Source organism: Solea solea, chromosome 11 (genome assembly GCF_958295425.1).
Source record: "Solea solea chromosome 11, fSolSol10.1, whole genome shotgun sequence".
Classification (NCBI taxonomy): domain Eukaryota; kingdom Metazoa; phylum Chordata; class Actinopteri; order Pleuronectiformes; family Soleidae; genus Solea; species Solea solea.
In genome coordinates, this window is record NC_081144.1 from 4,777,219 (window position 1) to 4,802,964 (window position 25,746).

Genomic DNA, 25,746 nt, shown 5'->3' on the forward strand with positions numbered 1-25,746 from the left:
GATTCTTGAACAGTTTATTAGAAAGATGTAGACAATAAAAAAAGAATCTCCGCCGCCATTGTCTCCCCTTACAGTTTTATTAACAGAGCAAATATAATTTGGTCATTACACATCGCCTCGTCGTTCTAACACTCCCTCACCGACGAGTGAGGATCTATTCTAGGTGAACACATGGAAAGAACCTGGAGAATAGCAACATACCACACCTGAGGCTGAGGCCCAAAACAAACGTCGAGCCTCTTCCTCATCAGCTGTAAAACATCACACCTTGCTTCAGCAGTCTAACACGAGAGTGTGTGTGTGTGTCTGTGTTAGGAAGGTATATAGAGAAAAACTGTTAAGATACATACAGTATGTGATGTTCCTTCAGATTACCAATGTAGGGATGATCACTGGGAAGATGCAAAGTATTTTGCGAACATGAAACAAGAAGTTAAGGGAAACATGTAAGCTGGAAGGTTAAGCTACAGAAACAGAGAGACGGGCATCCTGGAAAATTCACAGGACATGGAAGGCTTTAGAGGAACCCAATCAGTAAATGAAACCAAATCATTTGATGTACACATCTAGTGTTTTCTTAAATCACAAGAAAAAAAACAAAAAAAACATCACTGGACTAATTTAAAACCACATCAGGAAAAGGTGGGCCTAATCGTTTTAAACCATAATTCATTTGAAAACAAATTACAATTCTTGTAAAGCATATTGCTCAGTGGAGGACAACTATACAGCTTTTCCAACAAATAATGTGCTTCAATGTACTATTGAACAGTAAATCAAGATACCCATAAAGGTGCAGTACAGCAAATGGAAGTGGAGATAGCTGCTCTGTACAATACCATGCATATCAACCTTCAGTGGACTGATTGGTCACAAGTTTTGAGCCAAGAATATGGATTTAAACATGACTAGTACTGACTCATATGTACAGTTGTTTATCACTGCCTTCAATTTTAAGATATACATTTGCTTAAGATTCCTCGTTCTCATGTTCTTCCATTTCACTTCCAGAGTCTTACAGTCTTCTATTCCAAATCAGGCATTTCTGAAAGCAAAATAAATAACAGTGAGTGCTTTATTCACTTTAGCACTAACCATTACTGTGTGTGTGTGTATACATACATACATACATACATACATATATACATACATACACGCACACAGTGGGTTGCATAAATATCCGCACCCCTTCAACTTTTTGCCATTTTGCCATGCTGGGACCACAAACATAAATATATTTAATTGAAATTTCATGTGAAAGGAAGCTGTCAATTGTGACTTACTTTCATCATCACTATCTGCAGACTCATCCTAAAAAAGATAAAAGGGTACAGGGAGGAATAATGTTACACATTATCAAGAAATTACAGCCAGTGAATGTATCTTCACATACAACTTTAATGCTTCTAAATTTTATTATAAAGATTTCTTACCTCATCTGGACCCTCTAGATCTAGGTCTTCGTCACCTCCCATGTTGTTCATCAGCTGCAATATCATATTATTTGTGTTAATATCACATCATAAGACTTACTTTCTTCTGTTAGGGCTCATAAGTGAGTAACACTTTCTCAGGGATGCCTATGGAAACAAATTTTATTCTGTGCATATCTAAGATTTCTTAAAACTCCTAATGAGTAAAGCTGTAAAACTATACATTAGAAAAATACACATTAGGTCTCAATGAACCCCTGCAACAGAATCTTTATCTTACTAATATACGGAGTAATAGTCCAGTATAATAGTTAAAATATACATAAAAGAAATGGAAACATTAAAAAAATGCTAATTTAAACCATTCTACCAAAATTAACACAAGCCTTCAAACAGTACTTGTGTTGTTTGTTTTTTTATTACTGATAACATTTCAACAGTCTTATGTTTATGTTTAAGCAGACCAATTTAAGTCATTATGTATAATTGAATCCATGTTAATCAGAGTGCTTACGTCTGAGAAATTACTGGAGTTGCCCATCTCCTCATCTGAGTCGTCCTCCCAGTCTTTCCAGTTGTTGAAGTCGACGCGAAGCCAACTCAGCTGTGAAAGGAAAATCAAAGTCTCTTAGAAAGGATTTGAAGCAATCTCTTTTCCAATTTTTATTATTCTACTTCATGACACACACTGTCCATTTAATTTAATTGTGTTTTTCTGTGTATTGCTGACCTTAGTCTTGTCTTTTGTTAGCCTCAGCCAAGGCTTCCCTGGCTGTGCCTTTCGTAATATGCACAACACTGATCGACCTGTCCGCTTGTGGTTGCATTCCTGGATTAGGAATAAACACAGAAGTATGTGATCAAAATGCTGCACAATTCCATATACATACTGTAGAAATCAGCACATACAGATTTAACCAAAGCAATGACTTGGATAGCAACTTACATTTTCCTCGATGGCGTCAAAAAGGTCTATTTCATTTTCATATTTGACGCCAGCTCCAAGACAACTATGGAGTACAAAACAAATGTGCTGTAAGCCAAACACAGATTTAAAACTTAGTGATTGTAAAGGTGCAATATTACTCCAGAAATTCACGACTCAGAATCTACAAATCATTGGAAAAGTAAAACTACAACTGCTCTCTTGATGACAATGCAGTATTTATGGACATTTGAGATTCTTATTATGCTAGTCTTTATGAAGCATGTACATAAATCTTAGTGCTTTAATAAATTAATGGATGTGGGCTTAATTTGGAGGACAAGTCCACTATCTGCCTCCTTCTCTTCCGGCATCTAATTTCCTGTTACATTGGCTGAATCTAGATGCTGCTCTTGTCTTTGACTTCAAGTACACCGTGACAGTGGGTACAATACAGTTAAACATGATTGATATTTGTTATGGTGAAGAACAGCTTACAGAAGACATTAGAGGACCCATCAAGTGGAGCATCAACATGACTGTTTCAGAAGTTGAATGGAACAAACAACAGTTTACTTAAATACACACTGAGTGTCGGTTTTTTATAGCCAGAGTGAGGACAAACATACCTGAAAACACACTTTGATTTTTCAAAAGTGACTTCTACATCTTTGCTGTCTGCTACGCAGAACTCAATAAAAACAGAGTCCCTCCTATCGTACCAGTAGACAGTTGCTGGATGCCTGTGAAGACAGAAGACACCACAATATTAATGTACAGTATGTTACACAAGTTAAGCACAAGTGATTTTTCAAGACAACCATATATATAGTAGACCGTGTAATTAAATCAAATTAAATGTATAGCCCAGAACTGCAGGTGTTATAGAAATTGTGGGCCTGCTTGAAAAGGCCCATCATGACTTAAACCTTTTTAATTCTTTCGACACATTTAGTGATCAGATCTACAACATGGACAAGAAAACACACAACAGGTGTCCAAGTCTTCAAACACAATAGCCTTCCATCAGTAAACCCATGTATCTAGTTGCCACAAAGCATCCGGTTACAGAAAGTCACATTCACAAGATGGTTAAGATGGGTTCGTCTCAGGTTTTTCCATATTCAAGTAAAGTCAGTGACGGTTAATATCGTTGCCTCACAGAAAGAACACGACTGGTTTCGAAACATGGTTTGACCGATGATGGCTACCACCAGCAGTCCAAACACATGAAGAAGGGAGTAGGTTAAGTGCAGACTCTACGTGACAATACGTGAGAATCAAAGTGTGAATAGATGTTTATTACCTTTAGAACTGAGTTGATAAATCAATCAATTAAGACAATTTACATAAAATAATACATTATAGCGAAAAAAAGACTTATTTTGTACTGTTAGATCCCATTTTTAAATCGTTTCCACACCCATTGTCAGCATCCGCTGTGGCCTTTTTGAGTTGCTAATGGGCCACTACAACTTTATTGTTATTATTGATTATTTAATTATTCTATTTCTAATAAACTATTTTGATCATCGATGAATCTGTTTGTGTGGTTTTTTTTCAATAATTAAAACAAGTTCTCTGATCTTTCAGCTTATTAAATTTGAATATTTTCTGGTTTCAATGACTTCTTTGCTCCATATAGCAAAAAAATCATTGCAACTTAATCATTTTCCTTTTTAAATCACATTTCCTAACTAAAACAAATACTCGGTTAATCGAGATTAAGAAAATAATAGTTGGAGTTCTATTTTAGTGCATAGAAAACTATATAGTTTCTATAGATGTCATGTTTCATATATTTAAGAGTCAATCGCATTGCAATGGTGTTATTATGGCCTCGTTAACTAAATCCTCTTACGAGCCAGTTTAAGGCTAGCGTTAATCAAATGTAGCCCTGCACGTTCCTCGTTGCCTTCACAACTTCAGAGAATAAGCCAGTTTTCTGGTTTTAACTTTATTAACATTCACTATTTCCCTTTTAAACGGCGATATTGTGACATCTGACACATAGCCGGTGCAAATCCTAAGATCAATGAACACTCTGCTGATCAAGCTAACAACGCTGACTTTAGCGGCTACGTTACTTGAGCCATGCGGTGCACCTGACACAAACCACAGGCTAAAGTGGCCCGTCAGTATTCGGTAAACGGGTTGGGCTTCATTAATGCGGCTCTAAATTACATAATTTAACCCGTTTTAAGAAGAGAGTTACCGTTAGCTCACAGTGAACTAAGAACAGGCCAACCTCCCGCCTTAATGAAAGCATGTGCACACACAGCTAACGTTGGCCAGCTAGCAAACCATGTTGTTCTATTGCAATCTCCCTCTTTCTTTCTTTCTTTCTTTCTTTCTTTCTTTCTGTCTGCCGCTCCGTTGTGTCCTTACGTCAACTTTCCATAACTTACATGTCTGGTCCTGAAGTGAGCTTCTTTTCGAAGAGGAGATAGTGCCGTGAGAGGAAACGCCGATGCCTACAAACACAGGGAAGGCTACTCTCTCAGACACACACACGCAGCTAATGCAAACGCCTCAACCCAGTGGACTCAAACACTGCGGAACTTTTTGCGTATGTCGGTAGGAGAATAGCAGCGCTGACGCAGCTACGACGTACTAGACGTTTCTAGAGCTTTTCAGCCACAGCTGCAAGTGACGTGAAGGAGGTTAAACGTCTCCTCAGTCAGTAACCAGCCGGTACCGTCACCTCAAATAAATAAATGTTGTATTATTATAAAATAATACAACATTTATTATATTATTAAAATTATTATAAATAACCGTTAGAGTTATTCTTATTATTATCCTTCCTCACAATGAATCGCGTTTTTGAGCCCATGAACATACCCCAAAACTCACCAATTTTTGCAACTGCATCAGATATGGTGAAAAATTAGTGGTTAGGGGAATGCGCGTCAAAAAAATGAAAGTGGGCGGAGCTAAAACCGGACGCAAATATTAGGTCATCTGCTGTCGGGTTTAACGTACATGAACGAAACTTGGTACTCACGTTCATTAGGTGGGGACGGTCAAAAAAGTCGATGACGACTTACCTGTGAATCCTACAGGAAGGACGCCATCTTGGATTGCACGCCAAAACGGAGACGATTTTTATTATTGTTATTACAATAATAATAACGATAATATAATAATAATAAAATAATAATAATGATGTTGACCTTTTAACGGAACTAAGGAAGGAACGGAAGTCCAGTCACTCTAACATGTGCTGATGTGTGTGTGTGTACACTAACAACACTTGCCTCTGGTATATGGAAACTACCTTTCCAGACTTTTTATTTCACTTCTCCATTCCCTTCTATTCAAAATCAATTGACATAATTTGGTTTGTTTAGTTTTTTACGTGTGATAGATTTTATGTTATGTCAACAATGGATAACTGAACAATCCAGGGAGCCAAGGACTCATGGCCCTGAAAAAAACATTTAATTTTCATATATAATTTAATTTGATGTCATATCCTGTTCATCAGTACATCTTATAACGTTTTAACCACAAATGTTTCTCTCAGCAGAAAATTTTGAAAAATCACCTACAAGTGTTATTAAACCATGATGCTGTACAATGTAGATCTCACATCAACACTAAATAAAATACTTATTCCTACCATGTTATTGCTTCAACTGTATCACTATCATACATACTACACAATTCAGTTTAACTATTTAATTCAACATTAAGTTACTTTTTTCTCCTAAAGCCCTGTTGGCATCCATCTTGAGTCTTGCTTTATATCACTGTGCCCTATTCAAAGAGGGCCAGGCTTGCAGATAGCATGGCATAACGCTGTACGACTCACTGCTGGGTTAAAATGGGTGTAGTCATGTCGGGAGTTTGTGGGAATTACTAGAGCTCACACACAAATTGCATAAAATCATACGTTGCTGAACAGGTATCATGGACTAAGGCTCTCTATAAAACCATTACTGAAAGTCTGCCAATATTACTCTTCAGAGTAAATGTATCACTAAAAGGAAACTGCAAGGCTTGCCTATTGCCATTGTAGTGACTGTCAGAATATTTTAAGGGACCCCACAGGTCAAATGATGCATTTCACACTTTGACAGTGAAAGACTGAATTAAGACACCTTTACCTTCCTGCCAAACAATTAACCCATGAATGAAAGTTGAACTCAAAGTGGACAGAAAACATGTGGTTAACATGTTCCCCTTTAACCAAAAATGTCTTGTGCATAAATATCAATATATGGGGTTAGTGATACGGTTCTGAATGCTGGTGTCTTCTTCAACGCCAGGCATCCAAAAGGTATGATCACCATGTGGTGGTTAACTGGTGACATGGGTGTAGTCAAATTAAAGAATACATCAACAACAAAAAGCACTTCCATTTAAAAATAAACAGCAAACACAGAAATTTCATTTTATCAAGCCACAACTTTATTTCCATCTTGGGTATAAATTGTATAAACAAGCTTAGTTTAAATCAGCAACCTTTCTGTGTTGACAGGGTCCCATTACATTGTCAACTCCTGCAAATAGAAGAAAAAGGCTTGTTAGTGGGTTTTTTTGTTGTTTTGTTTTTTTAAAGTTATTTCTAGTTAAGAGTCTCTTCTCAGGACAGAAATGTTGGCTTCAGTAAACTCAGAAGAACGAAAGTCACTGTATATCAATCATCACTGAAGAGTCCTCCATATGACCACACCGCTGAACATGATTTGTTTATACAAAATATTCAAAACCATTAAAATACAAGTAAGTCTTACCATAATAGCATTGACAATGTCGTTATTGTTGTTCTTCAGGGCGCGAACAGCCTTCGCCCGCGACACGTTGGCTTGCGACATGACGAGTTCAATGTCCTTGACCTCAACGCCGGTCTCATCAACCTATGAAAACAAACAACTTGTAAGCGCATCATATGATAAAAATTCATCAGTGTTTAACCCAATTTTAATAAAACGTTTCTGACCTCCTCTTCTTCGCTTTCCTCCTGTACTGTTGGCGTCTGTGTGTTTTCCTGGATGTTTGATACAGCTTCTCCCTGTACCTTGAATTTTTCTGCAGCGGCCAGCTGGGCTTGCTGGGAAAGATCTTCGATCTGGAGTGCAAGACAGAGAGCAAAATTTCAAATTACAAAAAATATTTTAGCTGAGGACAATTTCACACATTTAGATTGTATTCTACCCTTTATTAGGGGTACTAAAAAAGTACCCCTAATAAATATTAAGGGAAACACTTGAACCAATAAGGAGGGACAAATTATGTCAATTTGGCAGTTAAAATGTATTTTATAAATATGGCAGGATGAATTAAAGGATGCCAAAACATTTCCTTTGTAATGTTAATACCTACCATTTAGTAGAAAAAGAAGGCACAAGGACATATGCAGTTTGTAACGCCACAAATAACATACCTTAGCTTCACCGAAGACGATGTATGTGTCTGATGCAGGACTCTTGTAGACGTCTGGTTTAGTAATGACAAATAAGATGTTCTTCGATTTGCGAATTGTGACTCTGGTGACTCCTGTTACCTGCCTCAGACCAAGCTTTGACATTGCCTGTGAGAAAAAGATAGCATCTCTAAAAATATGCCCTTTTTTAGCTATTACAATGAAACCATAAATACAGTTGTTGAAAAGTAATTGAATTAGGATGGTTACCTTTCGTGCTTTCTTTTCACTGCGGCTCTGTTTGGCTTTGCTGACAGGTTCCTCGTCCAGCTCAGCAGCTGCTGCAAGCTGTAGGAAAAAAATATTCAGAAACATTAAATGCCAATAACTACATGTGGACCTGCTCATCAATCATTTTCTCTTCTCAGGACAGAAAGGTTGGCTTCAGTATACTCAGAAGAACGAAAGTCACTGTGTAAATAATCATGGAAGAGTCACAGACCTACAGCATCTGCTCAAAATTATAACCAGTAGATGCGTTTTGAACATCTTGGCACAAGCAAGCAAAATTATTCAAGACAAAACTGAACACTCACCTGAGCTTGCTGTGTCTGGGTCTGTGCAGAGTCCTGTTCCTCCAGGTCAGGGACTGAGTCATCGCTGTCCGACTCGGTGCCAGATCCTACAGAAACCAACAGGAGACCAAATTTAGTTTCAAGGCATTTTACAGAGATGAAGACCTGAATGTTATTCTGCATCATTCACAGGGAATAAAAAGAAATGTAACAAGTATCTGCATCTTCAGCTCTAATCTTTAGAGTCTTGATGATTAGAGCTCTTTAACCACAAAATCCAACATAACGTGTACTTCCTTCCTGTGCGATTTCCACTTCAAACATATACCATATATACCAGGGCAACAAAACACTTTGTCATTAAAAAGTGGCAGACATGTCACATTACTTATTTAGGTACACAAGAGTATGACAATATGCTAATACAGAACTAACGTTTCCAAATCAAGCCTACCATGTAGCCAACTAGGTAACCTCTCAGTTAAATATAGAGTCCATTTTGTAATCTCAGCACTTCCCAGGTTGCAGTGACAGTTGGAAAAAACAGATTGCACAGAAAGAGAGAAAGAAGAAAATACCCTCATCATTGTTGATCACAGGTTCCACTTTGGCTGGTGTGGGGGCAGGTTTGGGTGACGAAATGGGTTCAGAAAGAGTTGGATTGATCACCTCAGTTTTAATGGGAGCAGGTTTTGCAACAGCCTCTGCAAATGTAAGTTTACGGGGAGCTGGGGCAGGTTCAGTTGCTGGTTTGGCTGGCATAGCAACCTCTGCAGGTGCAGCCTTTACCTCAGGCAATTTGGCCTCAGGTGCTGGCTTTTCACCCTTCAAAGGAGCAGACTTGGAAACCTCAGCTGGTTTAGTTTCTGCAGCAGGCTGGACAGCAGCTTTTTCCTTAACTTGTTTTGGAACCTCATTAGATTTAAGTTTTGCCTCAACAGCTTTAGCCTCAGCAGTGGGCTTACCAGCTTGAACAGGGGCAGCTTTAGCCTCTGCAGCGGGCTTGGCAGCTTTAGCCTCAGTAGTGGGCTTGGCAGCTTTAACAGGGGCAGCTTTAGCCTCAGCAGTGGGCTTGGCGGCTTTAACAGGGGCAGCTTTAGTCTCTGCAGCGGGTTTGGCGGCCTGAACGGGAGCAGCTTTAGCCTCTGCCGCAGGCTTGGCAGCCTTAACAGGGGTAGGCTTGGCCTCTGCAGCGAGCTTGGCGGCCTGAACAGGGGCAGGCTTGGGGGCCTGAACGGGAGCAGCTTTAGCCTCTGCGGCAGGCTTGGCGGCCTGAACGGGAGCAGCAGCTTTAGCCTCTGCAGCAGGCTTGGCGGCCTGAACGGGAGGAGCAGCTTTAGCCTCTGCAGCAGGCTTGGCGGCCTGAACGGGAGCAGCTTTGGCCTCTGCAGCAGGCTTGGCGGCCTGAACGGGAGCAGCTTTGGCCTCTGCAGCAGGCTTGGCGGCCTGAACGGGAGCAGCTTTGGCCTCTGCAGCAGGCTTGGCGGCCTGAACGGGAGCAGCTTTGGCCTCCGCAGCAGGCTTGGCGGCCTGAACGGGAGCAGCTTTAGCCTCCGCAGCAGGCTTGGCGGCCTGAACGGGAGCAGCTTTGGCCTCCGCAGCAGGCTTGGCGGCCTGAACGGGAGCAGCTTTAGCCTCCGCAGCAGGCTTGGCGGCCTGAACGGGAGCAGCTTTATCCTCCGCAGCAGGCTTGGCGGCCTGAACGGGAGCAGCTTTAGCCTCTGCCGCAGGCTTGGCGGCCTGAACGGGAACAGCTTTAGCCTCTGCCGCAGGCTTGGCGGCCTGAACGGGAGCAGCTTTAGCCTCTGCCGCAGGCTTGGCGGCCTGAACGGGAGCAGCTTTAGCCTCTGCTGCAGGCTTGGCGGCCTGAACGGGAGCAGCTTTAGCCTCTGCAGCAGGCTTGGTGGCTTTAACAGGGGCAGCTTTAGCCTCTGCTGCAGGCATGGCAGCTTTAACAGAGGCAGCTTTAGCCTCCATGGCAGGTTTAGCGGCCTGAACGGGAGCAGCTTTAACCTCTACGGCAGGCTTAGTGGCCTGAACTGGAGCAGCTTTAGCCTGTGCAATGGGCTTGGAAGCCTGAACAGGAGCAGCTTTAGCCTCTACGAGAGGCTTGCCGACCTGAACAGGAGCAGTTTTAGCCTCTGCAGCGGACTTGGCAGCCTGAACAGGAGCAGCTTTAGCCTCCGTGTTGGGCTTGGCGGTCTGAACAGCAGCAGCTTTAGCCTCTGCTGCAGTCTTGGCGACTTTAACAGAGACAGCTTTAGTCTCTGCTGCAGGCTTGGCAGCTTTAATCTCTGATGCAGGCTTGGCAGCTTTAGCCTCAGCAGCCTGAACAGGAGCAGTTTTAGCCTCTGCGGCAGGCTTAGCTGCCTGAACAGGGGCAGGTTTGGCCTCCGCAACAGGTTTAGCTTTGGCAGGAGTTTGTTTCTCATTAGCAGCTTCAGTAGGAGCTGGTTTATCAGCGTCAGATGTCATTTTTAGAGGCTTCTCAGGTGGGATAAGTGGGGGGAGGTCATCATCAACAACTTTTAATGAAGCCGTTTTAACTTCGAAAGATTTAGGAGGACTAACTGCGACAGTATCTGAAAATGAAACTGGTGCTGCTACAGCAGGCTTTGAGGTCACTCTAAAAGCAGCTGGTGCTGCTTCAAGCTTTGTTGCAGGTGGTAAGGGTTTCTTAGTCTCAGCTTCGTTTGCTGCTGTGACCTTGCCCTCTTCAGGGGCAGGTACAAATGCTTCTGCTTTTTTAACTTTTACTTGTTTGCCAGCCTTCACAACTTTTGGGGTGGAGCGGTTAGCAGAACTAGCAGGTGAGGAGGCTAGAGGAGAGGTCACAGGGGACATGGGGGTAGAGGGAGTACATTTTGGTGAGGTGGGAGAGGCGGAAGAGGCAGACATAGAAGAGCGTTTTCTTCTGCCAGGGACAGCCTTTGGGGCAGAGGAACCCTGCACACTCTTGGCATCTTTGCCTTTGGGCTTAGCAGGGCCAGAAGCTGCCTGGGGAGGTGTAGCTGAATAGAAATGAATAGATTCTTTAAAACTTCTTTATGGTCATTTTGAAGTTTTACTCATGCGGGTTAAATTATCACAATCCAAGATGCAGAAATCTATTTTAGTGTTAGAAAAAGGACCTGCCCCTGTGATGCAAAATGTCACTCAAAATACACAGTACATACTGCATATTTCCACAAAACATTCCACACCTAATCTGGATGCACTTACAATGAAACAGATACCATAGAACAAAATGCACACAGGATCAGTAATCCAATATGATGATACTTAAACATATCTAAGCTTTTATGATTAATTTTTTTAGTCATATTATCCAACAGGATTTGACTGGTGGTGATGACACTGTATGACAGCAGCTGCCTGAAAATGTTTTTCCCTGTTAGATAAGATTACAGGACAATAAGCAGATATAATGTCAAGACATCGAAAATGTCCTGACCAAAAGTCAAGTGGGGCAATGGGGAATTCAGATACAGTAAAAAGCACTGGGGAAAGAACTATAGGCTGCTGAAACCAACCTGACAGATGGTGAGTGGAAATAGGTGGGCCTTGACCTTTGGAGGTCTCCTTAGACTGAATGGCCTTGGAAAGAAGTATAACAGGCTCTTTCTTGTCAAGATTTTCTTCTTGAGTTGCCACACCGATGTTCACATCACCAGACAGTTCTTCTTGAGCCGCTTTCAAGCAAAGATTAATTGGATCCTGTTCTGCAATCTTCCCATCCTCACTGTTTGCACTGACAGCAGAAACAGATGGTTTGGGATCGTCAAGATTTTTTTCTGCCACTGTTCCCTGTTCCTCTTTAGAGACCTTTGCTTCAGCTGAACTCAGCTTAACATCTTCGCCCGACAATACTTCTGCCTCAACCACCGAGTGCTGACTTTTAATCTCTTTTTCTGGACCCTCGACTGGAGGCATGGTCTCTTCAGTATCTTGTAATCCAGCCGAACCCCCTGGTGCGTCAGCAGTCGTCCCTGGCTGTGAAACAGACATGTTTGCCAAGACATGTTCTTCTGTTTGCTTCGCAATTTTTTGACTTGCAGCTACACCATTTGGTTGATCAATGCTTGCTTCTTCTGGGGAACTTATCTCTTGAGCAGAAACAGAAGTTTCTGAAGGATTCTCCAGAAAGATTTCTTTGTTCACACTAGGAACAGCTTTCTCAGGAGCAGTAGCCGATACTTCTGTAGCTGATGGAGGTATAACTGGATTAACAAGGAAGGGAAATTGCAGAAGTTGTTTGGAGGAGCTCAAAGTGCTTAGAGCTTATCACAACAAGTGAGTTAACAAAAGTGCTTCACACCCAAAACAAAATGAGTTTGTGGGAAAAGTTCAGCCGTGTGGAAGTGGCTTTTGACTTCACCAGTGGAAAAAAGAAAGGTGGATTTGGGTACACAGAAAAAGTGTCCATCCATGCAGTGACCAAATGTGAGATTAGAACCACACACACCATCAATTTACTGTTCAAGACAATCTTAATTAATGCCTCCAATTAAATTGTACTGTCAACTCAGGCGTTTTTCCATGATCCAGTTTCACGTAGAAAAATCCAAGTTAATCAAAATCCCACTACTACTAACCATGTGACACTTCAAGCTACTTAATAGTCAGGTTTCTGGAATGACTCCAAGAACAAATACAGATGGACATTACTGTATTCAAATCTGCCTAAATATGACATACTAAATAAATCATCAAATCGAATTCTGACCTAACCAGAATTAAAGTGCAGTGACTTCTTTGTACACAGACCAGTTGGGTTATAGGTCTGTGACTGTTTTTCACAGGTAATGTGCAGTGAAAATAAAACATGTAGTACATGTGTGTAGTTGTGTTTCCTATTGGTATTTATACATTTAGTTGGAACTGCTACAGCTGACTGATGGGCTAGCCGGTTAATCATTTAACTGGTGCCAGCTGCAACTGATCAGTTGGTATAGTCATCTACGCCCCACCCCTGAGCAAGACCTCCTCCACCCATTTACAGACCAGTTCTACAAGAAAACCTTCACTGCAGTGAAAAATATGCAACTTTCACACATATCAAGCACATGCATGATTGTGAACAATTATGATTCAATGTTATTAATGCAAATTTTATTATAATACTTCCAACACCCTGCCTGACAAATCCAGGAAATTGTCTTTAACTAAAATGTATCAAGAAAAATCCAGATAGTATACTAATAAACTATTGGCTAAAGTTAGTCATTATCCTTAACACATGTGGTTATAAAAACAAGGTTTTAAAATCAGATTACAATCCAATGAAATAGGACAATCAGCACTCTAACAAACAATGCTATTAGCAATCTGCAAAACACAGGTTTTTCAAGTCATTTATTGTGCACAGAACACCACGCTGAACACCATGCATTGTGTGCTAAATCCAGTTGTCAGTGCAAGACACGACACTCCATTGTGAGTTCAAAAAATAAAAAAAGGGGTCCTGGATAACTCTTTTCAAGTGTGCTCAGCAACATTACCACCGTAAATTACTTGATGAAAAACTCTGTTACAACACATGGCCAGTGACAGTCAAAAAAAACCTATCACCTGTTAGGTCAACTCAGTGTGCAACCAGCTGTGTCAAAGCCTTGAAGCAAATAATGATCCAGCCAACCAAATTTGATCCTTACCTAAACAGATAAACTTTCACAGGCATATTTGTAGACCAATATCACACATTTAGAGTTTAAGGACCCCTTTGATTACAGCAATGCAAGCAAGTAAAGCTAAAATATACATACCAGTCTCCACTTGAGGCTGCTGCATCTCCTGCTCGGTGACTGGGACCGTTTCTGTGGCTTCACCAGGCATGGTTGCTAGTGAGAACAATCAATGAAAACAGAGTGTGAGTGCAAACAAGTACACCAATAATATAATTTGATGATATAGGTGTTGCCTCTTAACTGATTCTCACTAAATTCCATTGTTATTCAACAAATCAGAAATAAACATTATAGACAAAGATGATTGAATAATAGACTCCAACTTCCATATATTAATACTTCGCGATTTACTATAAATTAGACTTGTAATCCAAGTTATAAGCTCACAAGGGTAACAGTGGCCGCATTATAATAATACGCTGATACAGATTCAGACAGGCGAAACCTACCTATTCTAAGTTAGTTTGGGCACCGTTGTATTTCAACTCGTATGGAAATATGTCTCAACGGCTCATTTAACGAGTTCAGACCATGAATGAGCAGCACTTGTCATAACCATGCTTTAGCTTATGAGCTCCGTCTGATGTTGCTGCGGGTGCTAAGCTAACTGCCAGTCTTAGCCGCCACAGAAACAGAACTGAGAACAAAATAATAAACCCCGTCACAATTTCTTCACATAATCTGAAACGCTTCAAACGACCAGATCGCTGTCACACCGACAAACGTCACGTTTTTACCCGACCCGGACGGCCCGCTGGTGTAAACTGTTAGTCACCATGTTCGCCCATTTTGAGCTGGGAATCGGTGAAACAATGGCACATAAATCAGCGAACAGGGGGGCGATAACGCAGAAATGAGTAAACCGGTCTGTTAACAGGACTTTTAAGGACTCAATGAAACCTCTGTCACGCACATAAATAAGATGAAAACGGCTGGATGATGTTGGATTATCAGCAGACACACTCACCGACTCAGGACGTTATATCCAAGATGGCTGTGAGAGAGAACTTCTAACCCCGGGTTCACGGTAATATCCGGTTTACAGTGGCACGTTCTTCTTCCGGGTTATTTTGGGCTCGCGTTTATTTTGGCCACAAATATGTGGTTTTCTTTGAGTATGACTTCTATAAATCACCCCGGATTAGTTTACTGACCATAAAATTTGTAGTATATCTTTATGTACAACAGGGGTGTCCAACCGTTGTGCTCCCTTTAGACGTTTAAACGGTAAAAGATACATACAAATGCACCGTTTTATTTATAATTCCATTTTCATTGTCAAAATTATCATTTTCAAATGACAATATAACCAAATCCAAACCACACTGGAGTGAACAAATGACAAAAATCTGGAGTCACATAAACGTCATATTTACAGATGTATAATAAATACATTTCCATAACACTGACAGTTATAGGCAAACCTTATTTTAAAGTTTAATAAAGTAAGGCAGTGTTATCAATGACCATACTGTACAGAGTATTCCATCATATCATAATTCTGTTGATGATATTTCTCAGAAATTCAAAGTAAAATTGTTTGTTTTATTATGGAATGATGTATTCTTCATAAAAAAGCATATAAATGCATGTATATATACATACATATATAATTTAAGGTTGAAATTAATAATGTGATAATCTAATTCCATATTATAAAAAATATTGCTAGCAAATATATTTAGTATTATATTCTGTCAAATCATTCATTCTGGTTAAGTGATTTTGATTTGATGATTAATTTGTTCTTTGGTCCTATTTCAGCAGGTTTGAATACAGTCATATCTTTCTAAATTTACGTTGTTGGAGTCGTCTTGGACAGCTGACCATTAAGTGGAGTGAAGTCTCATGTGGTTACTCGGTGGTGGGTTTTGATTTACTTAGATTTTTCTATATGGAACTGGATCAAGGAAAAATGCCCAAGTTTACAACTCATAGCAAATAACTTATAGGTGTGAGGAGGCTTTATTATGATTATCTTGGATAAAAATAAATTTGAATTAACATTAACTGAATACAATAAAAAAGCACAGGAACATCAAATTTATTTTTAGAAATAACTGTACAACAGCAAAATGTAAGCAGAAAATATAACATTTGAATTACAAACAGTCCACATCAAGCGCATAATAAAAACAGATTTGAAGTGGAAATTTACTGTTCCTCAGAAAAATGTTACGGTTTCCAAAGTGGGACAGTAAATAACAGGGAGCAACTAACAATCCCACCACAGAAGTATATTACTTTCTGATTGTTGACCCAGTTCAGAATTCTTTCTCTAGATCTAAAAGACAAAAAGGAGAAAAGATAGTTGATGAAACAATAAAGCACGACATTCTTAAAAGTAAATTTGTCTTCATTTAATTTGCAACTCACCACTCTTTCTGAGAAGTTCTCCTTTCCACGAAGACGCAAGTCCATCCACAAACCGATCAAACAGTTTCACATACTTTGCCAGACTGGTTCTTTTGTAATCTGTAAAAAAAGAAAGCTGAAATATTCACAACTGAAAGTGACAGTTTAAAGTTAAAATATACAAGTAATAACCTTAACTTTGTTTGAGTCTTGACATGTTGTGAAGATGTTGTGTACATAGTGTAAGCAGAATGAATACCTAATATAAAGCAACTCATAACTTACTATTTGATTCCTTTCAGTTCACTATTTTCATATAATATTTTATTTGACTTCTTTTTGTATTTAACAACAAGAATAAAACTGACACCGATTATGTTTTACCAATATTATATCATAAATAATATTACCATTACCTTGCACCTTTATTGTTGAAATTTTTCTAAACTTTTCAATCTGGGTTTGCTTTTTGTCTCCAATTTCATAAAAACACATTAAACTGCCACTAAATTATATATAGGAGAGCTGAAACTAACGATTATACATAATAAATTAATCTGTCAATTATTTTCTCGATTAATCAAATATTTGTAAAATGAATTCACATTTAACAAGGTGAAAAATCAGAGCACTTTAATTAATAAAAAAAACAAAAAACGATTTTTCCTGTTCTTAATCATGTGATTAATCATCTGATTCCCTGAGAAATACTCTTAAAGGATACTCTTACACTCCAAAACAAGTAGATTTCTTGACAAATGTTTAACTACTATGTGTGTAAATAAGATAAAATGTAAAGCGGTCTGTGATAGGAGACTGGAACCATATATCAGAATTTCACCTCTGATCTTTCGTCTCTCTGTCGCATCCTTCTCGTTCTCCTTCACGTCCTCCAGCTCCTCCTCTCCTGTTCTGGGCCGATCCAGCTCCTCACAGATAAGGCTACAAAAAAAAAGGGGGAAAAAAATACAAAATAAAAAAACATATAAACATATCACCCAACTGAGCACAAGGAGATAAATGATCACTTACCTGATTGTGGGCACAGCAGAAGGATCAAAAGAATCCAGCTCTTTGAGATCCATGGGAACAGAAATCCGCCCTGGACAGAGTTCACATTTGAAAAGTCACAGTGTGACTCAGTTCAGGGACAGATTCCATGAATCTATTTGGATCTGTACTCACCTGTTTTGGGGTGGACACTGAAGGGGCTCTTCAGCAAATGGTTCACACCTTTACTGACATTTACGTCGAGCCTTGGATAACAATACTGAAGCATGATTTCTTTCTCAAAGTAGTGTCCTTTCTTGGCAGTGGACTGTGGGAAGAGGAAGGGTATCATTGCCTTTTTTGTAATGTGCAAAACAAACAAACAAACACTATTGTGAAAAGCTTTAAACACCCGTCATTACTAACCTGTTTCCTACTTGCTTGATCATTAACCAGTTCCCAACGCTTCTCTGGATGCCTCTCATTTTGGAAGTCTCGCAGCAACTCATTTCTAACATGTTAGACCCGAGTCAAGGTCAGTGCTGTTTTGGTACTGAATGTGACTTTTAAATAAATATGAAACTGGCAAAAAGGATATCTTCAGGCACAAGTGCCAAGACTTTGTTGATGGATTCCTTGCGGCTCAGTATCTCCTGATCCTGAAGTGCATACTGTGGAAAGTATTTCTCCACAACTTTCAGAGACTCCCTGTTAAGATGACACAGACTCTTAGTCCTTGTTCAGACTGGTATTAACATCTGTCATGCAGGATCCAATCTCACAGCATTAAGTTCACCTGTTTACACCAGGTCGATTGTTAATACCATATATTATTAACAGCTAAAGATGCAACACTGAACTCGGGAAACAGCCTCAGCAGTGAAATAAGACAAGCAAACGGTTCACACAGAAAATTACCAGATTCTTACGTGATAAAAGGATGTAGAGGATCTGTCAGCACAACTTTCTTCACCATCTCGTCCCCACCCTGAAAATCAGCAATGAAGTACATTACATCCCAAAACTAAACTGACTGTCTTTATCCTCTATCAAAAGCAGCCAGTTTTAACATTTCTACCTGCAGTCAGAAAGTAACTTTCTGGGATTTCGGTTGATTGGAGGCTAAATAAATGAACGATCCAACAATATAATGTATATATGAAAATGTATGTGTCCAGTAATACATATTCAATGTACCAATCCCAGCAGACTGATTAAAAAAAAATATACATATTGCCTTTGACTAAATGGTGCATTTACATTATATACGCTGAATAGTAGAGAAGGAAGAGTCCTACTTTGACAGTCTTCAAATAACTGTCATGCATCATAATAGTAATAATGCACAATATAACACAAAAGACTGACTGATGTGAAACATTGATTTCCCAGTTAAAATTATGACTGACGTTGAAATGAACAAAAAAAATTGTACTTAAATGCATAAAAAGGTATGCTGTCAAACGATAAATTTTCTTATTGCAATTAAAAGCAGAATTTCAAGTACCAATCACAATTAATCACATGTTTAACATGTATTAATAAATAGTTTTTAAGTCGATCTTAACAAATTAAAGCAACTTTAAACAGTGTAACTTTATTGGGAATCAAATGAATGTAAGGAAATATACTTATAAACTTAATATAAACTTGACTTTTGGATTTATATGATCATAAATCAATAGATTAACAATACAGTAAGCCTGAGGTAGCACAAAGTCAGCTTCAGCAATGTCGATAACCTTTGCTGGAGCCTTTTCTACATCATATAGACTGTGTCTTAGTCATTTACTATTTATATTATCTCTGATCGCAGGCAGAGTGATTCTGTGACACAGAAGCAGTAGAATTAATTGCTACTGTCTCTCAGTAGAACTTTTACACAAAGTGATACTGTGGGTGGGACACTACATGCGATTACTGTGTTAAAAGAAACACAATCGCCTTTCCCTTAATTACTCATGATTAATGCCTTAATGCTGACAGCCTTAATTTAAAGTAATCTAGAGCTGTGCAGATATAATACTTTACAAAAAAAGAAATTCAGTCCTCCTCTTAAATTCTATAGCTATACATTTTGACATAAATCACACATGATGAATTGGTCAGACTGTAGCCACAAACCAACACAATGACGAATGATAAAGACAGAGACCCAGCTGCTTATAAAACAAACTGCCCCACTGATGTAATAGAAACTAATAAAAATACTGTTACCTTCACCAGGCTCAAGTATTCTGCAACAGCAGAGCGTGCGGTAACAGAGAGCTTCCTGGCAGCTTCATCACACACCCAGCAATGCACTCCTCTTCTGCCCGAATAAACCCACAGAAGTTGCTGGAACCCAAAGTCCTCTGGAACATCACACAAAACAAAGAAAAAGATTGATGCTAATTTTGCCCAAAAAGCAAATAGACAGTTGACAAAAAGCCGGTGACAAACGAACCTCGAAGTGCTCGATCCAGGACACGAACAGCAATGGTCATCAGGGGCCAGCACTTGGAACAAATGTCTGCAGCACTAAAATTAGAGTTTGTACCTTGTTAAAATGTTGAACGAATATAGCCACTCATTCAACCATTAGCAGAAATAATCCATATGATCAATTTACCTGCAACAGCTTCTGACATCATCATAATCTGTCATATCAATATCAAACACCAGCTCCTTCTCCAGCGCCTGGAAGCTTCCCGACTTCACCGTGTTGTGTTGACTCGGCTGTGGGCGTCAGACAGTCAGAAACATCTCCATGCAGTGACACAGCTTAATGTACTGTAGGAGTGTAAACTACAGGAACATGGACTCTTACCCTGTGAGTGTATACTGCTCCAATATCAATCTTGTACGGGTTCATCTTCTGCATTTCCTTCTCCAGCTCACTCTGCGTGCTGAACGACTGATAGCGCACATATATGTCATCTTTGAGCGTGAAGGAGAACTCCCGATTCTGAAAGTAGTTCTTCTGCACTGTGAATATGGAAAAAAAAAAGAAGTACATATGAGTCTACATACCTGCAATAAATCCTCACCTGATGGAGGTTATAATGTCAAGTATTGATGAAACTATTTTAAAAGAGGATTTGATTCAACCAAACTCATAATCATGGACACCTTATCTCACTATCTCATGAAACTGTACCTGACCCGTATTGTAATTTTTCACCTGTCAAGTTGCACAAATGTTCTGCCAATATGCAGTTACTGTTTTTATCTGCACAGTACATTTCACTATTATATTTCCATATTACTGTTATTACCAGATGTTATTGTATTCTTTTGTATTTGTTTACATGCTGAGCTTATTGTGTGTTCTTATTATTCTTAATATTTATCTATTTCTTTTGGCTTGTTAGTTGGACATTCGTGTGGACAGCAAAGAAAGAATTTCATAGCACAAAGAAACATGTTTTCTTACTGTACACATGACAACAAACACTGAATCCTACTTAATCTACTGCAGAGTGCATTAGTTTTAGCTCGGTGTACCTAAAAAGCGGTAAAATGATTGTCAACAGGTAAACAGAACAACCACAGTTGAGTAAGTAAAGTTAACTTGAACATCTTCAGCTTTCGAACATTTAACTTGCTAACACGTTTTATGTCCTCTGTCCTGTGATAGTGACACTCACCTCCTCCGTAGTTCAACCAGCGGTAATACTGAGAGAAGGGAAACAACCGCCGGTAGTAGAGAGGCAGTAAATCCGGCAGACACGCCGAGTCATAATCTAAAGATGGCATAACCCTGCAGTTAATTATCCGGTACCGGGATTAAAGTCGTTTCAGAATGTTTGCTAGTACTGCTTCAGGTTCTTAGTGTTGTTGCACAGCGCGCGGGAAAAACTCGTAAGGAGCGGACACACTCGGTGAGTCAAGGTTCGGCCAATGACGTCACCGGAACGAGCAACTTCCTTGTATATTTTTCTTAAATTAATATTTTACTTATCTCGTCCTGATAGTAAAACTAAAACAACTAACCTATCGTTTAATGACACATACACACCGTGAGTGATTACACATTGGATTAGAGAAACGTTTTTTTTCTTTACTCGAAGCGTCACTAAACTAAACCTTGTAATATTTGTCCTACGACGGCGGAGGCGTCACCGAGGCGCGCAAAGGTTCACGGGACATGTAGTTGTTTACTCGGCTGCAAGGTTCATTCATCGTTAATCAGCCAGTTACGGAAATACAAAATGATAAAAATGCATAAATAAATAAAATGAACATTGACGACTAATTTATAAAAGATGAACCCTGAATTCGCATGTAATATGTTGGGTTTTACCTAATAGCAACCTTTAAATATCGCCACTGCTGTGTAAATATCATGTAGATATTGCCATATTTTTTCTCTCAAACTCCACTGAAGTTATTGGTTCACCCATATTAGAAGAGAAATATGCTGTCAGGATTCAAATGTGTAAGAAACACAATACAACATATAGCAAAATACCATTTAATATTGAATTAAAAAAAATAGATCATAAATAATTAATAATAATTTATAATAAAATACAAGTATGCAATCACACTAGGATATTTGTTTCACAAATATCTACAACAATAAAATGCAGTAAGTACATTTTATGTTGGGAAAACAAATTTAAGTATATTAGTCGCCAAAAACTGGCAACATCCCTGCAAAAGATACCTAAGAGAAGTGTTTTGAATTTATTCCACCAACAAAAAAAACATGGTTGGAATCACCATGCTGATTAAAAGGCTCTTTCTGTAATTCTTTTTTTACACAGACAGAGGGCAGCACACTGAGAGGCAGGGGGTTCATCACTGAGTTCCATATCTTGGAATTGTAAATAAATGGAACCTGTAGACACGTGCCCATGTCTCTTCTCTTCAGGCTGTTGTAAGACCAAGAAACATTCAGGTTCATAGTGAAATGCTGTGACATCAAGATGACAAAAGTAGAGAGGAGCCACACGTGGCTTTTTTGTTTATTTTTGAGGTAGATTTTTGTGATTCATTCCTTTATTTTATATTTTTCTGTCTGAGGAGGTATGTGAAATGTGTAGGGACAGCATTTGCTTTACTGTAATTTCATACAGCCTAAAACCCAGTCTCACTGAAGTGGCGCTGTTCAGACTGAAGGCTGAGAGCTGTGCAGTGTTGAGAGCCCTTGTCACTTATGGTCCTCCTGAAATATAATATAATACAACACTCTCTCTCTGCACGGTATTCTGTACATTATAGCCTATACTACATATGATCAGCTCTGTATTTTATTTACTCTGTATCAAATCATGACTTATCCATGATTGACATTCATATATGTACCATGATCTTGACATTTACAACAAGACCATTTTATTTTTCTAAAGCTGTATATACTGAGAGAGGGGGTTTGTATATTAAATACTTTAATAATGGACTATAGTTTCTTTCTTTTTTGCAGCTTCAGTGAACTGTGACAGTGTTCAAACACAATTAACAAACAGGTATTACAAACACATTTCCCACCTTCCATGATTGCACTTGTGTTTATGAGAATACTCTTGATTCACACCCTGATCTACATAATGCAAGAGCTTTCAACCACATCATACTTGAATTATGTAAATTACCTTGCTTCAAGGCATAGTGGTTGTGATGGGTTTTTCTTTTCTTTTTCTTTTTTTGGGGTGAGGGTCCTTTCTCAGAAATGATTAGAATTGGATTTGGGATTAATGCGTCTCTCCTTCTCTCTCTCTCTGTCTCTCAACCATCAGTCCCTCTGTATGTTAATAATTTCAGTGCATATTAATGCACATGATGTACAACAGCTCATAAAGTGAAGCAGTACTCTTATACTTGATATTTCCAGCAGACATCAGAAACATTTTTCCACATCTGTTCACAACAGTTTCCGAGACTTCAGAGGACATTACTTTGACTAACAGTCATATCCTGGAAAATCCTACTCATACAACATGTCTGCACTTAAAAGTGAATAGTTTACTGTACGGGAAATTGTTTTTTGTCCATGTAAGGAAGAAAAAGTCCCCATAAAGTGACTGTGTAAACAGATTTAGGTTAGTATCTGGAACACACACACACACACACACACACACACACACACACACGCGTGCGCGCGCGCGCACACACACACACACACACACACACACACACACACACACACACACACACAGTGTCAGTGGGGCAAGGGTAAACAACCCTGAGTGGCATAAATGTAGGTCAGACAGTTGTCAGGTGCCCATGCTTGCATGTATATTCAGCGTGGTAACTGTACATGAGGAGTCATAGTGTGGGGATTTAAAAAAAAAAAAAAATCATTGGTCCCTGAGACGACCACAGAGGGCAAACATACATCTCATCAGGAAAACACCACTGACACATCGTTCACAATAACACTTCTAAAACACATCCTTTAGAGGGGTCTCAAACTCACCAAATTTCAAAATAAAAGCGTTTGTTTTGATATGAAACCATACACATTTCACAACAAAAACATATTTAGTAGTTATTTATTATATCTATCTATACCTCTGCTTTAGCGCTTTGGGGGTATTTATGTTCAGTTAATTGCAGTTAATAGATTTCACCAACACATGAGACTTCTGGTGTTGAGAGAGTTTATAACTGTTTATGGATGTACTTTATTTGTTTTGAATAGAAAAAGGACCATTCCTTTTTTTTACTTAATCTCAACTCTATGTGAAATGGAAACAAACTTAATAAATGTGAAAGTGACAAACCATACTATTCTGGTATGAATGGAAGGAAACAAATGTATTCTATTCAGTTTATTTAAGTTTGGGATGTATGACAGAAAATCAGTGTGAACCCTGAAGCAGCGGAAGCTAAATGGGACTCATCATTAAAGGCCGTTTTAAATATTTTGTAACCAATACCGATATCACAAACTGGAGTATCTATTGATACCGAAATTAGTCAGATACAGTCATTTTAGACCACTTGAACTATGAAGCTGTTAACAATGCGACACGAAAGACACAAATCTCCAACTATGCAACTGTGAAGATATAAACAGCCCAAACATGACTCAACTAAAATGCTTTTGCTGATTTGTATTTACATTTTTACAGCCAGTGCATAGTGAAGCATGTGACATATAGGATTTTTCTGATTGTATCGGATTTTACAGTTTATATCTGTCCGATATCCAGGGATTTTGACCAATATTGAACTGATCCAGATACTGACCAACACTGATTCCCATCCCTTGTTTAAACCTGGGATTTTCCCCCCATGACCTGTCAGATGGCTGTCGTACTCCCTCATTAAAAGAAACAAAAAGAAAGACAAGGATTTCGCCACAGTTGAGGTGTAGGTGAGGGATTAATCGTGACACACTGAGTCTTCGACCATCTGTAGCTCAGTGTCTCCCAAAATCAGTGGGAGAAATGGAGCGTGAAGCATTAAGCGGAGGTACTGTAGGTGAGTGTATGTGTGCGTGTGGAGGCAACACGGCAGGAATTCCAATGAAGCAGCACTGAGAGGCGGACAGCGTATAGTTTTACATCTCTGCACAAGGCAGCAGGTGCAAATCATTTTCCACACTTTACATTAATGCCATCAAAGAGCCCTCTGTGACAGACGAGCAGTTGTTTCCATTTATGTTCAGCACAACACGCCACGCTCCGCTTACTCCTCGAATGGCTGACACTCATGAATTCTGTTGTACCTCTGATTGATGAAGCCATCTGTCATGTGTTTGGGGGCTGGCAGGGCTGCACTACACTTGTATGAGCATATGTTAGCTCACTCATGGGTTACATGTGGAAAAAATAATAATTGCACACATTGCACTCATGACTGTATCTATCTATCTATCTATCTATCTATCTATCTACACGGTTATATTTCGGCCCGCAGTCAAAGACACTTCAGGTTTTCCCATGATGAGTCCTCCATGTGACAGTAAAAGCAAATCCCCAAAAAGTCCAGCTCACATTCTCCGTGTTTACCCAGAGTAGTTGAAAGTTATAGTTCAGTTTGACACACAGTCAACAGTGACTTCACTAAGTAAACGAACCATGACCAGGAAACAGCCTGACGCCCTCTCACTGATAACAAGTCTGACAAAACATAAGAAAAACTCATATATTAAGAATATGTTTGACACCTTATCTTACCTTTATGGACAACTTTTTCTGAGTGGAAAGTAAAGGTTTGTCTCCTACACTTAAATCCACAGAGAAAATCATAGTTTTTCTCAATTCCAATTTTTTTCAATTTTGAATTTTTTATCTCAGAAATCTGACTTTTTTCTCTCTCACAATTCTGACTTTTTTTCAATTTTTTTTTTATTTTGACTTTTTTCCCCCTCAGAATTCAGATTTTTTTTCTTAATTCTTTTCTCTGAATTGTCAGACTTCCTGAATGTTTCTGAATTCCGACTTATTTCTCAATTCTGATTTTTTTTCTCAGTTCT

General features: G+C 39.2%; 3 protein-coding genes and 2 non-coding genes across 12 annotated transcripts; all 5 read right to left on the reverse strand.

Annotated features, from left to right (window-relative positions):
- Positions 1-4,973, reverse strand: ptges3b (prostaglandin E synthase 3b (cytosolic)). Its single transcript, XM_058644292.1, has 8 exons — positions 4,767-4,973; positions 2,988-3,101; positions 2,380-2,443; positions 2,164-2,262; positions 1,948-2,037; positions 1,434-1,487; positions 1,284-1,311; positions 1-1,045 (listed from the first exon to the last, which is right to left on the reverse strand). Coding segments are annotated over exons 1-8 (471 nt in total). The 5' UTR covers positions 4,769-4,973; the 3' UTR covers positions 1-1,025.
- Positions 4,974-6,751: 1,778 nt separating this feature from the next.
- naca (nascent polypeptide associated complex subunit alpha) lies at positions 6,752-15,097 on the reverse strand. Of its 8 annotated transcripts, none has more exons than XM_058642757.1 (10): positions 14,959-15,096; positions 14,070-14,144; positions 9,577-11,315; positions 8,883-9,534; positions 8,326-8,411; positions 8,000-8,077; positions 7,751-7,897; positions 7,307-7,435; positions 7,101-7,223; positions 6,752-6,866 (listed from the first exon to the last, which is right to left on the reverse strand). In XM_058642757.1, the coding sequence occupies exons 2-10, from the start codon at positions 14,137-14,139 to the stop codon at positions 6,852-6,854; spliced, it is 3,039 nt and encodes a 1,012-aa protein (XP_058498740.1). In that variant the 5' UTR covers positions 14,140-14,144; positions 14,959-15,096; the 3' UTR covers positions 6,752-6,851. The 8 variants fall into 8 exon arrangements, with proteins under 8 accessions (XP_058498740.1, XP_058498741.1, XP_058498738.1 ...); XM_058642758.1 differs by having other exon boundaries at positions 8,883-9,426; positions 9,535-11,315; XM_058642755.1 differs by having other exon boundaries at positions 8,883-11,315; positions 14,959-15,097.
- On the reverse strand, positions 6,945-7,020 carry LOC131469298 (small nucleolar RNA SNORD59). Its single transcript, XR_009241786.1, has one exon. It is a non-coding gene; the product is annotated as a small nucleolar RNA SNORD59 (small nucleolar RNA).
- LOC131469299 (small nucleolar RNA SNORD59) lies at positions 8,149-8,222 on the reverse strand. The gene has a single exon (XR_009241787.1). It is a non-coding gene; the product is annotated as a small nucleolar RNA SNORD59 (small nucleolar RNA).
- Positions 15,098-16,019: 922 nt separating the features above from the next.
- On the reverse strand, positions 16,020-21,232 carry prim1 (DNA primase subunit 1). Its single transcript, XM_058643667.1, has 13 exons — positions 20,966-21,232; positions 20,146-20,303; positions 19,948-20,054; positions 19,783-19,856; positions 19,554-19,690; positions 18,266-18,324; positions 17,933-18,044; positions 17,763-17,852; positions 17,532-17,664; positions 17,379-17,448; positions 17,188-17,288; positions 16,368-16,466; positions 16,020-16,275 (listed from the first exon to the last, which is right to left on the reverse strand). The coding sequence occupies exons 1-13, from the start codon at positions 21,072-21,074 to the stop codon at positions 16,256-16,258; spliced, it is 1,269 nt and encodes a 422-aa protein (XP_058499650.1). The 5' UTR covers positions 21,075-21,232; the 3' UTR covers positions 16,020-16,255.
- Between the last annotated feature and the right edge of the window lie 4,514 nt (positions 21,233-25,746).